General features: G+C 39.3%; 2 protein-coding genes across 5 annotated transcripts; both read right to left on the bottom strand.

The window, feature by feature from the left end:
* Positions 1-704: 704 nt before the first annotated feature.
* On the bottom strand, positions 705-22,877 carry gpt (glutamic--pyruvic transaminase). Of its 4 annotated transcripts, none has more exons than XM_042497604.1 (12): positions 22,719-22,877; positions 17,414-17,600; positions 10,469-10,558; positions 10,159-10,267; positions 9,896-10,029; positions 8,660-8,903; positions 8,074-8,153; positions 7,852-7,988; positions 7,583-7,757; positions 5,522-5,677; positions 4,155-4,267; positions 705-1,292 (listed from the first exon to the last, which is right to left on the bottom strand). In XM_042497604.1, exons 1-12 carry the CDS (start codon positions 22,751-22,753, stop codon positions 1,202-1,204), a joined length of 1,551 nt encoding a protein of 516 aa, XP_042353538.1. In that variant the 5' UTR covers positions 22,754-22,877; the 3' UTR covers positions 705-1,201. The 4 variants fall into 4 exon arrangements, with proteins under 4 accessions (XP_042353538.1, XP_042353540.1, XP_042353539.1 ...); XM_042497606.1 differs by lacking the exon at positions 22,719-22,877 and adding an exon at positions 18,127-18,226; XM_042497605.1 differs by lacking the exon at positions 22,719-22,877 and adding an exon at positions 17,968-17,993.
* fuz (fuzzy planar cell polarity protein) lies at positions 20,739-22,712 on the bottom strand. Its single transcript, XM_042497607.1, has one exon. The coding sequence runs from the start codon at positions 22,432-22,434 to the stop codon at positions 21,115-21,117; it is 1,320 nt and encodes a 439-aa protein (XP_042353541.1). The 5' UTR covers positions 22,435-22,712; the 3' UTR covers positions 20,739-21,114.
* Positions 22,878-23,663: the final 786 nt, after the last annotated feature.

Raw genomic sequence — 23,663 nt, 5'->3', positions numbered from 1 at the left:
AGGCTTCCTCAAAACTTACCACTATGGCACTGAGTTGTGTGATTAAACTGCACATTTCAGAGTGGCCTTTCACTGTGACCATCCCAAGGCACACCTGTGCACAAACGATGCTGTTTAATCAGCACCTTGATATGTCACATCTGTCAGGTGGATGGATTATCTTGGAAAGGGAGAAGTGCCCACTAACACTGACCCATTTCAACCAATATTTGAGAGAAATACATCTGCTAAGTTTATAAAAAGTCTTAGATCTTTTACTTAAACCTGTGAAAAATAGAAGAAAAACAAGTTTTTCACAAAAAAATAACCCAGTTTCCCTTGTTATATTACCTGAAACTTGTGGCCCGTGGGACAAGTCTGGCCAGCATTAGGGTGCAGGGTGGCCCACCAACCATTTTCTAATTCACAATGAAAAAAGAGATTCATTATGGGAATTTTTTGTGCGTTTAATGTTAGTAAGGTGCCAGAATGCATTAAAAAGCATCAAAATAGAGCTCATTTATATTTAAAAAAAGTGTCAGGGCATGAACCTCTAGACACCTGACAGAGGTCTAAATTTTTCAATATTCATTAATAACTTTTATTTTTTTTAACTGGCCCATGTAATATTCATTCATCGTGTAAAATAAGAAAAATACCTTTTTGTCTTAATATGAACTCGAAACACATCCCACAGCTCTTTCCAAAAATAACGAGACATAACATCGACTGTTACGTTTATTTTGATTCTACAAAATCATCATGCAAATGGGGACTTCTCTGCATATTTCCCCTGTCAAAGACTGCCTGCAGGAATGGAATATTTTAACCAGTTGTACTAAAAGTTTTAAGCAGCATCGTTTTTTCCTTCAGTTGTGCCTTTTTTTTTTTAGCTTACAAAGACCATCTATCTCTCATATACACAAATACACACACCTACAATACATACATCCTTCAAAGCTGAAACCATACAGTATTTTTCAAACCAAACTTGACGATTCCTTCATTTCCAGTTGTGTTTTCTGACACAAAACAGAGCCTTGTTTACCGTCTGTGAACGTCTAAATGAGATGTGGAGGCTGAGGTGCGTCATCACAGAGACCACAAAGCCACCGGAGGAAAGGCACTTAGTAGTGACAGATAAATTCTGATTGGCAGAGTTCTGTTTGTTGTGTTTGGCGGGTTTCCTCTCTTTGGTAAAAAGAGGAAGAGATGTGGCAATTTATGAATACTGCTGTGTGAATTTCTGGTGGAACTCCTTGACTTTGTTCAGCAGGATCTTCAGCTTGTCTGTTGGCGGCAAGATGGTCATTCTGGGAGGGAGAGAGGAAAAACATTAACTGTGTAAGTGAGCGATGCAACAGCAGCAGATGCTTTGTCTAAGAGTAAAAGATTAGTGTGGAGTTCTTTGCAATAATTTGAGAAAGAACTTCAATAACTAGTGAGAGTGCAAGATAAACATTTTTAATTATCTTCTTCCTTAAAGGAACAGTTCACCCAGAAATAAAAATTCTGTCATTATCTATTCGCCCTCATGCTGATGGAAAGTTGGGAAAGTTTTTATAGTCCACAAAACAGAGCTGGAGGTTCACGTGGGAAAAGGTGTTGCACTCATCTCCCCCCAAAAATGAAGCAAATGGTGACCAAATATGCAATTAAAACTTATTGAAACAGCATTTTTTGATCCCATCCATCAAAGCATAAAAACATGCACTGTATTATTTCAGGGTGTCATTCTGGGCTTTAGCCTCGAATTTGTAATTTTTACTATTTTCCACCTGATCACATCATTTTTAGCATATATGGCATATGGAGAAAATTCATGCTATTTCCAGGTGTACTGTAACAATTAATGTTGCTGTAAATCAGTGACATATCATAGGCTGTAAGATTAAAAAATAAATAAAATCTCCTTAGCATGTAATATATTGAATTTTTTTTTTCTAAATACATAGTGGAATCATGTCAAAGACCTGGCCTTTTAAGGGTTAAAATTCTGAAAATTAATGAATATTTGATGTTTATGATTAGGACTGATGTTGGTTAAAAATTAAATCAATGAAAGTAGAAAATAATATTAATGTTTGTTTGTTTTTAAAGCTTGATTTTGAGAAAGTACATTTCATACACAGAGCGATACGAATGTGTGTAATATTAAAGCAGGATCTAAGGGTTAATAAAGTCACAACCTTGCCTGAGTACTGTAGGTATATCCAAAAAAATCTCATACGACCCAGAAAGCATTTTCCCCATAGGCAACCATAATAATAGAGATGTCAAACTGTTGACAGGACACCCTGAACTGTAAACAAGGTCAATTACTCTCTATTATGAATTTTTAATCCAGTTTTACGTTTGTTAAACTTTCCTTAAGCCAAAAAAAGTGAGTCTGTGACGTCATTAAAATGTTCAGTAAATCAGCTGAGCAGGAACTTGGAAACTTGGAAGCTCATTTTTTTCTGACGTATGCTCCAAGTGAACAATTGCCATTTGACTAAAGAGGCCCCATCTTGGGACTCATTATCCAGCTCTAATAATACATCCTTGGTTTAAAGTGAGTACATTAAACAGGATTTTTAGTCAGTAAAAAAGGTTAATACTCCCTCACAGTGAGTCATAATATTGATGGTGTGGCATGTGGATTTATTTCCCTATTTATTTATGCACAAATGTGTTTAATTAGAAGACATCAAAGATCTGACAATGTGTTTATTTCGAGGACATAAAGCATTTGACAATGTGTTTAATAAGTGCTGGCAAGACCAGCCGGATGAATGGCAGCAAGTTTCCTCTACATCATTATTTCTCCTATTTAACCAATCTATGATCTTTTTACATGTGCAGCAAAGTGGGGCCTGTTACACATGAGAGAATAATAAACATATATGGAGAGACCGTTAGTCAGGTTATTAATGTAAGATTGTTTTTTAGGCTCTCCTGTCTTCTACATAAACATGACCTTGGTGCTGATTTAGACATGAAACCCAAATATTAAATTGCAGTCAGATAAAGCTATTTATGGAGCCTTCACTGTGGCCTACGTCATTGTAAGTATTTACGGATGTGCAGTGGTGTGTCTGCATTGCTCTGCAATTAAACCTTTGAAAACTAGTTGGCGACAGGGTTTTTATTTCACCTGGTTGAATTTCTGTGAATAGCACTGAAGTTTGATTCAATGTGCCCACATGAAATACACATAAAACATGGCCTAATAGTCACAGCATTAAACAAAAGTACAGAATTCAGCTTCACAGATACAACAAATGCTACAACATGCTAACATCATTAGCATAAGCCTATGACATTTCCCATTACATAAATTAGACTAGCACATGGGGGACTTTTCCTCTTCTTATATGAAACATGGATAAATCTCTCATAACGGTTCAAATGCTATTTTGTCGGGGCTTTATTGTTTTTGCAATTTATTGTTTATCTGCAAATTAAAGGTAAATAGAAACGTTGTTTCCTCTAAGGTCTGTGTCTTGACGTGTAGTTATATTTCTGGGGAGGTGCACGTCAGGCTGAACCACAGGCTGAGGCATCGTGTATGCATGTATGCAGAGCCTACACTGTGCTCCGCGTCAACACACAAGTATAAACTCAGCTTAAGAAATGGACGTCTGAGAGGGGCTTCATTGTTGAATTCCCATTTTTTTTTACCACAAGGCCACCGTCTTTTCAGTGACAAAAGAAACTAGAGCTGAAAAGACTGGTTGATGAATAAATGAATAAATAACAAGAAAATACAACTATGATGATAATAGTCATCATCATCTTTAAAGTAATTTTTGAAGCAAAAATGTCAAAAATTGGGCACAAGGGATGTGATAGACGTATTTCATTACATCATTCATTCTGGCGTTTTAAAGATCAAACAATAAATCATTTTATCAAAAAATACTTTGATTAATCAGTCAAAATAGTTGTTAGTTACAGCCCTAGAAGATAGATATTTTTTTTCCTAAAGAAATACTTTTTTTGGCAACAGTTTATATTACAGACAATTTAATTTCCCCAACCATCAAGTTATTTTTCAAAGAAATAACTTGGGAGAGATAAAGTGAACTCAGAAGAGCTATGAAATATATGTCTAGAAGAGGCTTGAGAAAAAAAACAGCAGTCAATGTGGTTTACTAGAAAAAAAGAGATATATTTTATGCCCTGCTCTGTACCTGAAGTGGTATGTTCCATCCCGCTGGCCGAAGCCGCTTCCAGGTACGAGGCAGATCCCCGTCTCCTCCAGCATCTTCATGCAGTAAAACATGTCTGGCTGCTGACCTTTGTCCTAATGGAGAGAAAAGAAACATTATAGTGCTGTTTCAGGCTCAACATGGTGGCATGAGAGTATTTCAACTGTTTGATCAGGAATTTAACTTATTTTTTTGATACGTGCAGTTTTGCTGTGACTATAGAAGTTATATTTATGACACAGTGACTCACAGTTTGGCCCTCACATGAAAAGCACTGTGTTCTTTTTTGCAGCATTCCCACTGAGCTGCTTTCCTCATTGTGTGTCCTTCCACTACATTCTGTTATTCATTCATAATCTACATTTATTAATAAGAAGGAGCAGAAACAGCTCAACTGAGCATCTCTTTGTGTCCACTGCTGAACCATAAAAATGGGAAATCACAACTAATCATACAGTGTTTATAGTTCTTGGAAAAACTCCTCAAAAGCTCTTCAAGTTAATTAATTTTTACTGTGTTAATTATAACACAGTAAAACTTTTTGTTCTAAATATCCATGGCAATGTGTTAACCTTTTGTCCATGTGTTATTAAGCTCAGCTGCCATTCAGGGTTCAATACATTTTATTCAGCAGTACAACTGAAGGTTGACATAAATAAAACACAAATAATTGAGTACCTACTTGAGGTAAAATAAAGATGAAGTATGTCTAATGTCCTCCAGATCAAAAGCTTTTGTAAAACCCTTTTAAAGTGTCTCTCAGCCTCAAAAGTAGCCGAGAACTGTGGTCATGAACGAGCTCAGTGCGCCGCACAGCAGCTCTATATAAACTGCCAATGCTGATGTGGAGTGTTGTTAAATACGTTGTTTTTTTTATGCATTCATTTTGGGGGAGAGGAAAGCCAAAAACAAAGCAATGTGACCAAGATGGCGAGCAGAGTCGCTGGGATTGATCAGTTGTCAGTAGGTCAGCTGAAGTCTGACCTTATCCTTTGTAATCAGATTCTCAGTGGCTCCGCTCCCCCGAAATTCCTACTGAGCAGTCAACCTCGGGACAGAATTGAAACCACAAGCTATTGGAAATCATTTGTTCTCTTTAGCAAACAGGGAGGTGGATGCACAGTGTCCTGAACCCGGTTAAAGACTTATTTAATCAAGCGCAGAGTATGATGATCTTGTGTTAGGTGGAACATGAGTAATGTGGGCTGCTGAGGCCACGGAGATAAATAAGTAAAATAATTTTAAGTAGATCAAACTGTAACATCTATTTGCTCCTGTTAAATGTAATTTCCTTCAAGCACCAACACAGGCAAATTTGAAACATCTATAAGAGTAGGTTGAGGACTGACCGTGGCCTCTTTGACGGCCTTCTCAGGGATGCTTATGCGAGGGAAGGAGTACATCGCGCCCTGCACAGGATTGCAGCTGATGCCCTGCACAGTATTGAGAACTTGCTCTGTGAGTTTGGCCTTCTCCGATAAGACACTTAAGGTGGCTGTGCGCTCCTGGACATAGGAGAGAGAGAAAAAAAACAAACCAAAGAGAGACATTAATATAATCGGGGACATTAATACAAACTTAAATACTTAATCTCATGTAGCAGTCCCCTGTATTTGATGATGAGGTCTGTGGAAGATCTGAGCTTTTCTCATTTACTTTGGCTCAATTCTTGAAAGTGAATAATCTTTCCAAAACAATAACTTCAAATTTCTAAACAATAACTTAACTCAAACCAGTACAATTGTCTACCATTTGCGCAATAACCGCTTGTACATGGCTCGCTGCTCAAAATTAATGAGCTGATTCTCAGTGAATTGTCCTACTCTTCACAACCTCTAAACATTCATTGTTTGATCCATCCCCAGTGTTTACAGGTATAAAGAAATTAAATTTAAGACCATTTAACACCACTTTAAATTAATTTTAAGACCAAACTTGCAATATAAATAAACACTAAAAGGGTAAAAACATATATATATATATTTTATGATAAAGACGTTGATGTCAGTTCAAAATGACAATGATACTCTCTGTGCTTAAGCACTAAAAACATAACTGTTGGCTGGCAAGGCCGTAATCTAAAGATACACTCATTGCATGATCTAAATGCGTAAGGGGGAATAACTGCTTTTTTAGGCCTTTAAATGTGTGACATTTCAAGACTTTCTAAGGCCACCATGTTGAAAACTAAGCACTGACCGGGTCACAGACTTTCTCATTTTACAGCTTAACAGTACATTAAAATATATTTATGATACATTTAAATTGAGAGAAAGGCAAAGCAGTAGCAGGATCTTGAGTCATACTTGATCAGCGCTGCCTGGTTTGACAGTTTGACCGCTGTTCACGAACCGTGATTGACAAGACTGACAGATCAATTAGAGACACCTCAGCTCTGATTGGTTGCTTTCCAGCAGCGTGCTAGACTCATCAGACACACCAAATTAAGGAGGAACATGATTTTTTCAAAATATTTGTTTCATGCACTGAACATAGTGAGTTTCAGTAAATATGACTAATAATTATTTTCATAAAAGTTACAAACTATAGCCTTAAAACCAGGAAAAGACAGCACTTAATAGACAACGATATCAAAATTTAAGAAGATATCTAGTGTTATGTCACAATATCAATATAATACTGATATATTGTCCATCCCTACAGCGTTCAGACTGTTTCAAAAATGAGCCAAAGCCAGTGAGAAATACTGTAAAAAGCACCACTTTTGGAAGTTGTCCCCTACCTTATTTTATTAGCTTAAAATGAAACGATGGCCAAATGTATCTCAAGCCTTTTCTAACAAAGTTTTCTGCTTGAATTTCTTCAGACTTCCGCGAGCTTCACGAGACACACAAATGGCCGTGCCAGATATTGTACCAGATAAGTGTAAACAAAGATCATATGAATGCTGTGACGTAAACAGAAAATCTTTTTACACAGAAGACCATTTCACACTTAAAACAGGTCACGACTCCAAGAGGCTTTTCAGATATAAGTCACTTATGCTGCCATATAAACACACACACTGACCATAAAATTGGTCAAGTTAATGAAATAAAATCTTGAAAATGAACCACAGAAATGACAATTATTTTTCATAAAACAATGATGGGATATGATGCAGATTCGGTGTATTACACAGTGATTTCACTTTGTGAATGTAATGGACATTATTCGACAGCAGTGAAGCAGTCAAACTCTGAGGGCAGCAGAGGAAAGATTTACCTCAAATATCATAGTGTTTCAGATATTTCAGTTGGTCAAAGACAAAATTCAAAATAGCCCATTGAGCCACAAAAACCCAATATTTCAAAGAGAATATACAAAAAGAGATCATGTTGCGATATATTGGTGTATTGTATTTGTCCGTACCCCAAGTGTAAATAAATAAGGGTTGTGGGATGTGGTACCTTGATGAACTTGTCATACGAGGGTTCCCCAGGCTGCGGGGGGTTGACCACCAGGTCCATGAGAGCCTGTCCAGGAACAGGAGGACACAGACGGACAGACACCAGCTTGGTCAGCTGGGCCTTCACCTCATCGTCCATGTTGATGATCTCCATGTAGCCTCCACGGAAGCCACACCTGAGAGGGAGAGAAAATATTATATAAGAAAGAAAACAACATTATTTTAACAAGGTGATGGATTTGTCGCCAGCTTTACACTAAAACGACTTACTCTCCCATGTAACACTTGGAGGTGGAGTGGAAAGACGCCAGCTCCACTGTATTTGAGTACTCTGGCCCCATTTCAAACAGAACCTTCTTAAAGGAGTGGAACTGGCAACCGTCAGCATACACGTTATCCTGGTACACCTGAGAGACAGAATGGCCGACGTCACCGTGTGCAGAAAACAATACAGCAGGTAGATGTTAAGATGCAGATACACAGAGGCAGTACCTCATCAGCCATGAGGAAGAGACGTTCCTTTGCCGCAAATCGGATTACCTCCTCAATGCACTCTCTGCTCTGAACCTGACCTGTGAATGAGAAGGAGGCTCATTGAGGAGGTTTGAAGTGGTGGTTACACAGGCAGTTGTGTCTATTTACTGCCATCTAGTGGCTTTTCTTTTGGTAGGGAATATTATTTATAGTCATAGAGATGCTGATGAGAAAATAAAATGATGTGTCCACTTCATACAGAAAAGATGTACTTTTAAAGAGCAGCTACATAATAACCATAATAATAATTATTATATTTATTTGTGTGATTATGTATTTATTTAAGGCGTATATATATATATATATATATATATATATATATATATAAATCATATAAAATCAAGAAAAAATACATTTGATACTGCAAATAAATCTGAAGCTTAATTTTTTCTGTTACATCAAAATTACAGTGTTTTTGACTTTTTACGTATTTTTTATCCCCTACAACTAACACAACTTTATTGTCTAGCGTGTGAAACTAGATGATGTCATATATTAACAATCAAGTAGTCACTCTGACAAAAGGAGTTAAAGGAAACTTTACCGGTGGGGTTTCCAGGATTGATGATGCACAAGGCTCTTGGGTTGCAGTGGCGCCGGGCCTCATCCAGAGAGCGCTGCAACTCGCTGATGTCCAGACTCCAGCACTTATCCTCATTAAGGTAATAGTTGATCTGCACGGCGCCCAGTTCGGCTAGCGCAGCAGAGTACAGCGGATACTGGGGTATGGAGATCATGACGCCTGTACGGGTCGCACCCTCACCACAAACCAGCAGCTTCAACATGGTCTGAAAGTGCAGGAGAGGGAGGTCAAGAAAGATATTTCACCCGACAGTGTTATCTGTATACAGGTAATCACATTTAAGCATTATATGTATGCAGTAGCTTTGTTTGAATGCCACCTTAAAGGCATATACATGTACATTTGTGTCAAAGATCAGAAAAGGAAACGGGTGCACTCTGAATTTCAGTTTGGTGCTCTGCATCTGTTATCTGCATGAAACTGACATCACAGAAAGGAGTCAGTTCTCTTAAAAAACACATCATGCAATCAATTTGGTGAGGTCATGTGAACAAGTCAATAGGTTAAAAGGTCCAGTGCGTAGGATTCAGGGGGGTGTATTGACAGAAGTTAAATATAATATCATATAATATAATATGAGATAATAAGTATGTTTTCTCTAGTGTATAATCTCCTGAAAATAAGAATTGTTGTGTGTTTATTAACCTAGAAATAGTCCCTTATATCTGAATAAGGAGTTGGTCCTTGTCTACGCAGATTGCCATATATGCCACCATGTTTGCAGTAGCCCAGAACAGACAAACCGAACACTGGCTTGAGATAGGGCCAGTGACATTTTCGAGACAGTCAGTGTAGAAAGCAACCCCTCTGCTAAATTTTCAGCCATTCCTCAAGTTTTTGCTTTTTCTCGATGTCATTAATATGTAATGCCTGGCTTTCAAAAGGCCACAAGCCAAAATATTTGGACATCAGTGATCCAATTTTTGATCAAACTGATCTTGAATAAATGCTGCTTATTGTTCTTGCAAGCTTTTATTTTCCTGCTAGGTGCATCTTGTGTGATGCGTTCTTCAAAAAGAGTGAACCCACTAAAGAAGGGTTCACACCAAAATACATCTGTTATGTCAGTTTAGTGTTTAAAATAAATTAACCTGCAAAATGATCAAAACATCAGGTAACCTTTGACCCACAAACATGCCTGATCAAAAGTACAGCAGAGACACAAAGTCAGTTTGACAGATGAGACGTGTTTTGTACCACAATGCCGTCACTGGCCCCTGTGGTGAGGTAAATGTCGTCTGGGTTGCAGGGCACGCCGCCATCTCTTCGCTCAATGTAGCGGGCCACATCCTCACGCACGGAGTTGATGCCCTGACTGGCACTGTAGGAGCCTGACGTAGATTTATGTGGAGATAATAAAAGCTGCTGTGAGACTTAAGGCTTGAACACAACAAAAGCGCAACGCTTATAAAAAGAAAGGTGGTAATTAGCAACACAAAGCTTATTGTGCAGAAACACACCCATACTGTTCCCTCCACAGGACTGCAGAATGCGGCGTGCTCTACTTTTAGCATCCTCTGGGAATGTGTTGTCATTCAGCAGTTCAGGGTAGGAGCACAGTGCCAAGACCTTGAAACAAAGAGAGATGTGAGGAAAAAGGGTGGAAGGGACGTTATGCAAAACACTGCAAAGATTACAGCAGAAGACAGGAAGGAAATGATTGACACCAACTTAGTTAAAGAGGAAGAAATCAGTATCATAGAAAGAAGTCAGAGGGGAGTTGCTATATTTAGATGAGAGGTTGGGGGTGGGGGGGGTTTAGGAGCAGACCTGTCGGAAGAAAGTGATTGGCTGCTGGCCCATAGCATGCGCGTCGCCAATGTTGGCCTTGATGACCTCGGCAAAGGGCTTCTTCATTCCCTGCAGGGCATACACACAACATGTGGAGAATTAATGTCATTATGTTTTCTACATTTAAAGTGACTGCCCATTTACAAACTCAGACATTCAGAGAGAGCGGGGTCCCCTAAGAACACACTCTGCCCCTAAACAACCTTGACACAGAGCCCACACACAGTATCAAACACATGCCGAAGTTTTCTATAAACATACATTCATGCCACGAGAGGCTGAGAGGCCGAGCAGCTGCTGAGCGCACAGTGGGTTCTGTGGTTTACTCATAACCACTTCCATGGATGGATTATGCCGACTGGCTTTCCTGCAATGAGGTGTAAAAAAAAAAAGCTTTTCTATCTCTAAAATTAAAAAATATATTAATAAAATATATTAATAAATAAATGTGTTTGATCCATTTCTTAATACTGTTTTATAAGTGACAATATTCCGACACATTTTCATGGACAAAATCTCAAAGGAGAAAATGAAGAAATGTACGTGATAGTAAACAAAACGTTACACATTGACACTTATTAGAGCTACTTTATAATAATAAATTTGCTGTTTTGTTACAAAACGTGAAAGGCTGTCTACAGAAGATTATTATAAGGTTTTAATGTAATATGATCAAATTACATGACTTTTCCAAAACTTTCAATGATTTTTACTGATTCCATGACACTTTAAGTGCTGGAAAATGTGAAATTCCATGATTTAAACAAAGTACATTTCATATTCATCACAAGAGGTGTCTTTGCAAATGATCTATGAGGTAAATACATTCAGCAAGTTTATCAAGCCTCAGGGATTCACAATATGTGTTTTAATGAAAATCAGTGATTATATTATAAACATGTTTGTTTGTTTGTTTTGTTGAAACTTCAATAACTTATTTAACTGTAACTTTAATTTTCAGGACGTACAATGGGACATTGCAGACATTTTAGTAAGATACAGGTGCAATACAATATATAGACGACAGCACAAAACACTTATACTTAACAAACAGAGGTTACGATTTCAATTTTATCCATACTTTTGTTGTTGTTTATGTCAGTCGGAGTTCTGTATGTGTTTGTGTGCAACTGAGTCGATATAACGTGTCAAAAGTTCATTCTCTACATTAACTTTATTCCTATTCCTCTCCAACCTTTTTTTTGATGCTTACTGACACTATAAAGTGAAGATTCTTTAATGACAGAAAATTGAGTATTTTATGCAAAATTACACCTAAATTGAACTTTTGATTCATAAGGGAGGTTACACTGCAGCACTGTATAAGAGACAGAAATAATTAGGTAAAAACAATTTGCAGCAACCTTGATGCTGATAGTTTGTGCAAACATACGCACAAAGTTTCAACCTGTGCAAACCACCTTATCGCACTGATACCATTAACCTTCTGACACAGAAACGCAGAGACACACATTTCACAAAGGGCCTTTAACCTCTTTAGTGTACGCTGAGAGAGAACAGGATGTACGACAGCAAAGCAGCAGTAAACAACATCAAACAAAAATAATTAGGGTAATTTGTCACCAAAATACAGGTATGACTTTACAGTCTTGCAGGCCAATGATATAATGTGTCTGAAAGATGATCTCCTGAACAGCTGAGACCACTGACAGAGGTCCAACAGCAATGCAGGCAGCCACGCATACAAACACAAGCCTGCACACTCCTGCTGCTAACACCAGATGTTTGGGACAGCGTGACACCGCAGAAAAGACACAAGAGGAGCCTCACACTGACACCACACAGAAATCAAAACAGCCTGTTTGTTTGATTTGTCCAATCCAGTTCAGATTTCAGGAGGCTCCAGTCTCCCGCTCTCTCATTGGTCACACATTAGAGGCGTCTCTCTGTCTGGACCAATGGCAATATAGCTAGTGAATAACACCCTAGGGTCAAACATACCGCCCATTCATGATGGGGATCTTTTAGAAACACACTGACCTCCGCTCCTGAGAACCAACTCGAAAGCTTTTTGTCCTCCATCGCTGATAAAACAGTCCAGCTAACAAAGCTGAAGGTGAAACTGTGCTCTTGGTGTAAAGCTTAGGCAGGATTTCTTTTTACTCCCAAGGCTTTCCAAAGGAAATGTTCCTTTAATGACGTAAAACTGCAGAAGCTCTTGTAAACAACACTGTGACTTTATCTACTAAGTGTATAATGTAATCATAAACAAAGATATGACATTTTACTTTGCATAAATGGACTGTGTACGTTTTTAAAGAAGTATTTCATCGATATAAAGAGGGTCATCACATAAAACTAAGCTGCCTATGCAGTAGAAAGACACAAATACCTTTGAAAATGATGCTACATGACTTGAGAAAAAAGAAAAAGGACTGTGGCATTTGCTTTTGCTCAAGAGGTAGAAAACCTGAAGCTACCAGAATGCACTGGGTTGTACCTGACAAATAAACACTCCTGTTGGTGGGTGTCGTAATCACAAACTATCTCGTATTCCAGTTAAACAATGCAATAGAACATGTTTCTGAAAACATTTGAGGCAAGAAATATGCAGCTCAGTAACAGCACTGCTTAGTTTTACCATTTGATCTTTTTAAAAAAAAAATTTCCAGCCTACATTTTCACTGAGCAGGACGCAGTGCGGCGCCCACAAACTCTAGCTATTACAGCTACATAAGCATTAAAAGATGTTTCTAAAACTATTCTTTGGCGAGAAATGGGTGATGAAGTAATATAATCTTGATTAACATTCGATTTACACTGCCTATTTTTAAGGGACTGATTAGTTGGAAGGAAGTTTACCACAGTTCTTCTGCACACAGCACCTGTGTTGTGTTGATACAAAGCTGGTTGAAAATCTGCAAAGTTTCCCATTAAGGTCTCAGTCGGTACGTTTACATAATGTTAGAAAAAGTTGCATTATTGCGTTAGTCTGACTAAAACTGGACTTTTAAAATACATGGAAACATATTAGTCTGACTGAAATCCTACTGAGTGGAATTTCTTGGCTTCCGACTAAGACCTAGATTATGCTGTTGGGGTTCGATTTATTCTTTCATGTATACGCCTGATGTGGACCTGAACTGGCCTAGGCGTTCTGTGGATGCTCCATAGTCCCTGTGCCAGGCTTTGACCCGCAAGTCAAACAGCATAAAAGCTGGGAAAAACAAATGAAGAAGAAGGGAGGAAAATAAAACATGATGAAAGTATCTACATGACGAGTGTTTTCACCAATCCACATGCACAACGTTTGCCTTGTTTGGTATGTGACATAATAGGTCAAGAAGGTCTGGAAGTAATTAGCTGAAAGGGGACATATCGGCAACTACTGAGGCGGAGTCGGACATACTTCCACCAAAAATCGATTCTTCCCCACTGCTTGTATACTGAGACAAGAACAGTAGTCCCATTAAATGGCCTAATATATAACCAGAGCTTGACATAATTGTGCTTGTAAACGTACAGAGTAAGTTGATGCCACATACACTCAATATTCACATCAGTGCATTAAGGTTGGAACTCATCATGGATTCTACAATGAAAAACAGCTTTAGAGGTTTGCATATTGTATTTCATTCTGGCAGGATATGTGAAAAGAGTCTGACAAAGCCTTGTGTGTCTACAGTCTGTCCCCATAGCCACTCTTGCCAAATGTCCCCATTCACTATTAGCTAGCTGCTCATTAGGAAAAACAAAGACCACAATGTAATAACTGCGTGTTTGTGCACTTGTTAACTGGTACAATAAAGTGGCTCAAACTTCTGTCTATTCACTGTTTGGAAAATTTAACAACTAACAAAGGCTTTATTTTGGGAAAAAAACAGGAACAAGGGTGTGTACTGCAGATAATAAGTAGAGATCTCAGATCCAAAAAACAAGGTGTGTAGGAAACTGGAGAATGGTGTCACAGCGTGTCTTAATATGTGTGTTTAATTCGTAGATGAAATCGAGAATACTACTGTGACCGGTTTTCCAAAGAAATGCAACACCATCGAAACCGCAAGGGAGGAGTTCACAGAATGACGGGAAATGTGTTTTGGATAAGAGAACAACACTTTTAAGATGGGAGGACTGGAGATGATTACTTGGGGTACATTTTTGCCTTCTGGCAGTGTGCTTTACTATTGAAAACACTGGCAGCGAAACAGGCTGCACTCAGTAAACAAAGAATTTGCAGTGCTTTCCCTTCCCTAGGTGGATATGTAATAGATTAAAAGTTTGTTCGCATTTGTAAGAATTACAAAAATTCTCATATCCCCTGCTAAAAAATGCACCTATCACTCAATATCTGGATTACCACCCGAATCCAATTTCTCCGGCTTTTTTAACATCTAAATAACAATTCAAGAACGCCTGATCAAACAAGGGAAGAAAACAAATATCCCGTAAAGAGAAAGGGGTTCAGCTGCAGGTAAGCATTGGTCAAAGCAAACAGAACATAAAATCTTTGGTGCCAGTGAACCATCTGGTTAAAAAGGTCACCTCTGTCATTACAGTCCCACCTGTCCCTTTCACCTGCACAAGAACCTGCCCGCAATACTCGTCCCTTCCTGAGCAAAGCACTCAAGAGAGGACAGTTTTCACACCACACTGCACTCGGTACACAGCTGGTTGCCACATCACCATAAACTGAGTGAGAGGAAAGGATCGGATACAGCTTTTCAAAAAAAGAGCGAGAGAGAGAGAAAAATGATCAAATGGGCTGTATTTATTATGCCAACGGGATGGAAAGAACCTTTAACTCTTTGCCTTCTGATATTTAAACTTTTGAGTGGGTCATTCACCACAGCGATAAGAGAGTATGCATGTTTTCAAGCTGGTCAAGGGTAAGTTTGGTCATTTTCGAACTACACCGGGACTGCTGCAGACAGCGGCTGCGATACAGCTGCAGTGTAACCACTCCGGCATTTGGCACTGTCAATTTACATCACACTAAAAGTGCTTGTTTTTGCCACTGGCATGTTCGGACCATTATTTTGAGTTTTGCGTTATTTAAAATATCCCTACAGAAAAACACCTTTAAGATCTAACACATTTTTCTATAAAGTTCTAAATAAAGGGCAAAAACAATAAATTTGAGGACCTTTTCATTAAAGGTTTTTGCAGAGTAGTTTACAGTGAGTGAAGTGTAAAGTCATGAGTCATGCATGAGGGAGTTTTCTGTCTATTCTCTATTTTGTACAGGGACTTTGGTCAAAAAACACTGCAAATCTCTGCAATAGTGAACAAATCAGCCAAGCTAGATATTAGAGATTGTCAGAGGTAAAGCGGGGCAACAGATATGTGCATCACTAGTGCGTCACTGTGACACAGATTGTCTGAGCGACAAAAACTGGTTTAGACTCTAGACTTTCACCTCTAACTGAGGATCTTTCCGTAAGCCACTGTATTTACGAAACTGGGTTTAAAGGAAGTCTTAAAAACAGGTTAGACATTAACATTATTCGGGACTACAGATTTCTAACATGATCACCTTCCTCAGACTGACTAACTGATGGACTTTGATAAGAGGGCGTGTGAGTAGCATAGAAAGTGATAACACACTGTTTTCTTTTGCGGTAATGTTTAGATAATAGTGAGAACATAACTAGGAGTGTAAACCTGCTGATGTGCAATTATGTCTGATGAAATACATAACATTCAGACATAAAGCACAACTGTTTATCAGCAGCAATTTGGCACAAAAGCCGCTTCAGATTGAGACATATCTAGCAAGTTATCAGTGGGAATTTACTTTAAGACTAACTCACATTTGGAGTTAGAAGAAATTCAGATGAAAAATAGTCAGGTTATTATGACGACTCCTGACTAGTACGAACAAGTTCCCAGTTTTCTGTTTCAAATACAGTAACTGTTTTTGAACTGTTAGGAACTACATTTCCTCTGATAGAAAATATTCTGGACAAACTGGTTTTTGGTGATCTATGAAAAGGTACATAGTTTTTTTTTCCCTGTCTGCCCAATGGTGGTGACTGTAACTAAGTACATTTACCCCAGTATGATCTGAAGTACATTTAGTTCACTTAAGTCTATTCTTTCAGTGCCACTTTATAATTCTACTCGAGTATATATCAGAAGAAACAATTGCACTTTTTATATCACTGCATTTATCCGAAAGCTTTAACTACTTTACAAATTAAGGTTTTTGCATTAAAAACATCAGAAGAGTTTTGTTTTTTTCGGTTTTTAGGAAATTAAACAACCCAACCTGTACCTCTCTCAGATGACATGTTCAGGTAAAATGAGATAAGCTGGTTAAGTGAAATGCGACAGTCGTGTTTGTTTGTTTTGTGACCCTTTGAAACCTGAGCAAAAAGTTTTGATTTCTTTAGAAAATGTGGGCAAATTGGCAATGAGCAACGTGACAAGAAATGTCCCACAAAGTGCAAGAAACTGGTCTAGGGTGACGAAAAATTTGTTTAGAGAAAAAGGGAAATTTAAAAAAAGGGGGTTTTAGCTGCAGGTTTTAGCTGCAGGACTGTCAGCATCAAGATCAGCAAACCAACATGCCATATGGTTTATCTTGGAAGGTCAAAAAAAAACCTGTCATGTCTTTTGCTTTGCCCATCCCAGCTAACTCAAACCAATAAAAATTATTTCTAAAAAGTATTTTTGTAGGAACAACTCAATAACACATTTTGTGACTGGCTGCTGTTTCAGGAGCCAAAGATGGAAACCCTTATTTGTCCCGTTTTACCTGATGTCCCACATTACGCGACTTAACCAGACTTCCTCCAACACTGATAACAGGTTAATGCTTGATACATCCATGGATTAATGTCAGACAGAAAACACAAAATGCATCTCACATGCACAGATGAGGAGTAAGGCTGCCAGTGAGACCACACACATAATGTTGTCAACAGGTGGAATTAACAGTGAGATCCGACGGTGTGCACCAACCTCAGAGAGCTCTCTCTCCAGCTCCACAGCCCGCTGCACGATGGGCCCCCGCACCGCGTACTCCACCTTCTTCACCGTGGGGTTCATAGTGTCGATGGTCAACACCTTGGCCCGGGACGACACTCCATTCTCGGTCATTTTCTCTTTGGGTAGCCCGCGCCGCGTTGCACTCAGACTCGACAAAGCTCTGCCGGGAGAGGAGGACGACAGAGGGGGAGAGGTGAGTGAACGGACCCTGGGACCCCCGCCGGTCCGCTGCGCTCCACCGCTACCCGCTAACAACTCGCTTCGCCCCCGGCACAAAAACCGGACGTTTCTGGGTGACAGCATCCATGTGGCTGACATGTCGCACGGTCTTTTTTTTCTCAAGTTTAGTAACTTTAAACGCGGTACAAAGCGACTTGCACCACACGGTTGCTTCACTCGAGAGGAGTGAAATTAAAGTTGGCTCCCCCCGCGCTCCTAAAAATGACTAAGCGCTCAGACCTTTGGATCTTTCAGAGGTTAAAGTACAACTGCAGCTTCGACAAAATTGTAATTAAATCCTCACACACCCTGACTGCATCCACACACACTGATTACACTCTGACTTTTGGGAGTACAGTCTCTGCTTGTACACATGGCAACACCACAACCCGCGAGCGTAACCCTCCCCTTTGTGTGGCTTCATGTTGACCGTTATCCCACCCCCTCTCCTCCGTTATCTTACGCACCCGTGAGGCTGTCAGTCAGGGACGGTTCTCCGGTTACCGAGCACAAACTGCTTTGGACTCGGCTCAGAGGGACCAGTGGACCGGGCGCAGCTTCCAGACTTTGTCCCAGTCTCACTGCACCGCGCCACAGTTTTTGTCCAGAGAGCTCCATGCGGTTTGGGTGGAGACTTTGTAGGCTTCTTGGGGAACAAAATAATTATGAATGCCCCTCCTATTTTGTCTGCAGCCTGCTTTAGTTTCCTCTATATGCTGAGGTGGATAAGTGCAAATTGCTCTGACAAAATCTGTATTGGTTGTGCAATCACAATAATTAGGGGGGAAAAAAGCAAAAATCACACAGGAACTTAACACAAAAAAAACACAAAAAGCTAGTCTCAATTAGACGCCCAGTCCTTTTTAGTATCCCAGCGTGGTCACACGTTTTAACAAATAAAGGCCTGTCTCAAAAGCAGTTCAGTTTTAGAAAAGTTCTTTGGATGTATTAAACCTAGGTTGTTGACTACCTGTTGGAGATAACATTAGTTATCTGCCTAGATCACACATACACATGGATATATGTTTAAACTTTTGTCAATGTGGACATGCTACACACAGTTTCTCTACAATCAATCATTCAGTTCATTTTACTGAAACCAAAGAAGAGTGTTATTGGCATGGGAAAAAAGATAGATGAAAAAAATAATTGTAGGTGCAGATGATGATATATATAAAAAAAAAAAAAAAAAAAAAAGGTAGGGGAAATGTCCAGTGAGGTACATTTCTAATTATATATGTAAAATTGTTTTACAGAATTATTAACATTTCTATATTTTTTTTACCAGGTCATTTATTTGTTGCTGTCCTTTTTGTTCTTGCTTATTTTATTTTATTTATCTATTTATGGCATATTTTCAGGTAATTTTTTGGGACTTTTAACAGACGTCTTGCTAACGTCTGGGTCATTTCTTCTTTTGTTGCTCTTAACCATCTTCCCATGTATTTGAATAAAATAAAGCCAATTTTACCAGGCCTCAAAAGGTTAAATAAATAATTTGACTGTATTTCCATCCTTGATGAGCAAGTTTTATGTGAAAAGAATTAAAAGCCCGTCTCATATAAAAGCCCGTTGACTTCAGTGGTTTAGGCTAATAATAGCCCAGTAGTTTTACTGTACTTTATATACCCCAAATGTGCATTGAGAACAGAGCATCTGTGATTAGAAACTACATACTGGGACTACATACTTCAAGTAAAACTCTCTGCCTTCACTCTGAAAAGCAGGACTGCGATCAGTTTCCTGAAATTATCAGTACAGTTATAAACACTAAAACCCTGCAATTATCACTACCTGAGTATTCATTCACCAACAGTGTGTGTCTGGGTTTTGTCAACAGTCACTGCCACTATTATTATAGCATTATGGGGTGCTGAATCAGAATACAATAGTTGTTTGTCAAAATACAACAACATTTTATAAAACATTTCACAAAACACCACGTAGTTGTTTTGTGAAATGTGTTGCGTGAAATGTACTATTTTCTAAAATGCTGTAGAGTTTTGGGAAATGTTGTTTTCTGAAATGTAGTGTTTTTTGAAATGTGTTTTGTGAAAAGTTGTGTTTTCTGAAATGCTGTGTTTTACTAAATATTTTTGTGCTTGTAAAATGTGTTGTCTGAAATGTTGCTGCGTTTTGACACCCATGGCCAACGTAAATACATCTCCTAAATGCTACAGACTGAACCCTTAAGTTTTTTGCATGAAAGGTTCACCCAACTGAGGCATACATTATCATTATCACATCAACATAAGGAAAATTATGAACAAATCACTCAATGATACAAAGACCCACAGAATGTAAACAACTATATTCAGAATTAAAACTACATTTTTGAGGCCAAATGATTCAAAATGACAAAAAAACAAGCAGCAGGCACTTATTTATCCCAGTGTAAGATTTTCACATAATTCTCTGATACAGTTTGAAATACAGTGCAATCCATGTGAGGATGTAAGTATTCAGTCGGACCAGCTTTCAGTATGTGACAGGGACGGCCTTAAAGCCACAGGAGTTAGACACAATTGTGCGACAGTGACTTATCTCCTGAATGCAAAACAAAGCTCAAACAAGTTTACTTTGGTACGCCATTTTCAGTAATTTTTATATTTTTGTCAGTGTTGAACTCTTGAGCAGTAGTTAAGTAAAAATATATCTTTCTATTTTGCATATTTTACCGGTGGTCTGTTAACCCTTTGTAATCTAGAGCAACATCACTTTTCTTGTGCTGCTTTCAGTATTTTTGAACAGTTGAACCCTGAGCAAACTGGTTTCTTTCAAAAACATGGGGGGAAAAGGCCACGGGTAACTTGGTAATAAATCTTTAATAAACTGCAAGACATTAGTAGATTTGAATAATCAATTATCTGAAAAAAAAAACAAGGAAAAGAAAAAGAAAAAAAACAAGGGAAAACTATATTTATAATAATCATAATTACATATTTAAAATTATGTTACATAATTATAATAAGTTTAGAGCACCCTTTCCAGATTGTTTCCTTGTTTGTTTTGTTGTGTTTTACTAATTTTCAGGTTATTTTCTTGTACTTTTTCATGTTTCCTTGTTTGTTTTGTTGTGTTTTACTAATTTTCAGGTTATTTTCTTGTACTTTTTCATGATTTCTTGCAAATTTTTGGGACACTTCTTCTGCATTGCTCATTCCCTTCCTCCCATTTTTTCTGATTTTGTTTTGTTGTTTTTTTTAAGAAAACAAGCCAATTTGCTCTGGTTTTAAAGGGATAACCATCATCTGTACAAAATATGAACAGATGGAAGCTGATTTTAAGGCCTCTATCAGTTAGTCAATAAAAAATGATATGTTTGCAGTCATCAGTAAAGATACCAGAACACACCAAACAGCAGTGGCTAATTCAGATATTCACCTGTACACTAATATATTATTAGGTCAAAATATACCAAAGTTGAAGATGTTGTAACAAAGTTAACTGTTTAATTAAAACCCAGTGGCTGTAACTATATCAGAGAGAGTCTGTGTAGCCACCGTACGCAGCGCAAAGGTGGGCACCGACAGTGGGATGAGCAGGAAGAGCTGGTGCTGCGGTGTCTGAAGTCCGAAGCTTTTGCACTCCTCTGTAACTAGATAGAACTGCAGTGGTTGGTGGGAGAAACCAAGGACAAAGTCTTCAGTGTGTCCTCTCTGGGCCCGCTCCTCTGGGGAGACACACAAAGTCTCCTCCTGGTTAAAGTAGCGTGTCATGCTGAAGATGTAGAAGAGCTTTAGTAGCTCCCAGCAGCGGGCCTTGGAGGGTAAAGGGGGGTCACCAGGTGGATGATTAGTGGAAGTCCGCACACAGGAAACTGAGCGACGTGTTTCACGGTTGATGAGCAGAAGTGCCAGCACATCAGGACGCAGGGTTACAGATCCTGGTAAGCAGCGCTCTCCAACGCCCAGACAGTCTCTCAGGGTCTCCACCAGGGGTGTCCAGAAACGAACCACCAGTCCACTTTCAGCTTTATGCAGGGATGGTGTTGGGCCACACAGCACACACACATCTGCCCCAGGTAGCAGCTGGAAGCGAAGTAGGCGGTGGGCCACAGTGGGGCTGCCCTGAGGAAGGAAAACTGGGTAATCACAAGAGACTGATCCAGAAGCGGAGAGGGATCGCATCAAAGCAGAAAGCAGCACAACCTCTTGAGGTGCAAGGCGCCACCACTTCTCAGTGGCTGCTGCTATTCGCCCATGGACAATGAGGCAGCCAAATTCACTGTCTGCAGCCTGAGCAAAGCCATCAACAGCCTCCCGAAGCAAAGCAGGGTTTGGAGGCAGAAGTGAGTCCGCACAGTGGGTCAGGTTACCCAGGATGCCCTCTTGCTTCTCCTCCAACAGCTGATCAATGAGGCTGAAGCAGGACCGCAAGTCCCTCTTCAGCCTCTCAACGTTTCTAACATTGGTCAGCTCATCTTGTCCCAACACCAGCACCATGCAGCTCCACACATTCTCCAGGAGGCGCTGTAAATACATCTCCTCCTCTTTGCTGCTGCCACCTGGTCCACTCACAGCGATGAGCATCACACTGTCCTGGAAGACTCTCCACACCACTTTACCCCCACCTTCAGTCTCACAGCTGGACAACACTACTCCCTGACCACCTCCAAACATGTGGACACCGTTCAGGGAGCCGATGACAGAGAAGGGGAGCTGTTTGGAGGCCCCTCTTGTGAAGAGAGGGACCCCACTGCTGGCTGTGAGGCAGAGCAGCTGTGTTGACCCATGCTGGAGCAGCATCATGCTAGCTGTGGTTCCCTCTTGCATGCGCTTTGGTATTGCTCTCAGCTGCAGCCAGTCGACAACAAAGACCGAGCAGCTAACATGGTTTTAGCCGTGAGAATGAGCACCGTGGTGAACCGTTAGCATCACTTAGCGTTACCCTTAAACCACGTTACTGTAAACAACGGGCAGACAATAGATATCATGCAGCAAACCTATCTTTAATACCTAAACATGACACATAGCGTCGGCTAACTAACCACTTGCTAACGCTAGCTCGCCGTTTTAACCATGTATTTTTAACATGCTGGGTTAACAAAAGAAGTTACCGTCGTTTCCACAGTAACGCTGTCCCATGATTCATTCTTCACTCTGCTGAGGACGGTTTCATTTGGCTGGTCGAGCGGCAGTTGTGATTTATGAGCTCTAATGTAACGGCTGCAGGAGCGGCACAACAACACTGACCTGGGTTCAGTCCCCGGAGCTGACGGTAACGTTTATGGAACTGACAGCCTTTAGTTCACTTCTCGCGAGAGCCGGACCACTCGCGTTCAGACGATGACGTCACGGTTTCACTATAACTTTGCCATACTGTTGATCTTCAGGAAAAATTTTAAGGAATTTTAAGGATTTTTTTAAGGAATGTTAAGGACTTTACCACCCAAATCCTCTAATTGAATACAGCCTTGTTTTAATATATGATTGTATGGCTGTTTATATTTCCGTTTTTTTAGCATTTGTCATCCATACCCTTCATTCACAGGCCTTCTTATCCAGATTTGTTGTTTTATACATGTGCTTTTATCATTTACCTGATAGTTTGTACACGTTTCATTATGTTTGTAGAAAAGAAAAAAAACTTTCAAGTATTTTTATAATAATACCTGCAAACCCAAATGTATGTTTCTGGCATTACCAAAAATGTAAACCTTATATTAATATGAAACCCTGAAACTCAAAAACTAAAAGCAAAATAAATGGAATTGAGTCCTCACCGATTCTATTCATATCTTTACTTATCCTACATGTAGAAACGGCTTCTGTGAAATAGGTCAATGGAGTATATTCTTCAAAGTAGAAATACTTCTTCCAAAGCTGGTCATGATCCCCTATAACCCAATTTTTATGTTTTTCTAACAGTTATCACACTGGCTGTTCAGCAGTGGATCGCAAACTGACTTGGCAGCTGGGCCCCTGAATCTATACATCAACTGCTTCTATTATTATCATCCCAAGAATATACTTCTGACAGCATCATATGGACAGTTATGTCT

The sequence above is a fragment of the Plectropomus leopardus genome, chromosome 12, assembly GCF_008729295.1.
Source record: "Plectropomus leopardus isolate mb chromosome 12, YSFRI_Pleo_2.0, whole genome shotgun sequence".
NCBI lineage: Eukaryota > Metazoa > Chordata > Actinopteri > Perciformes > Serranidae > Plectropomus > Plectropomus leopardus.
This window is presented reverse-complemented; position numbering and strand designations above follow the sequence as displayed.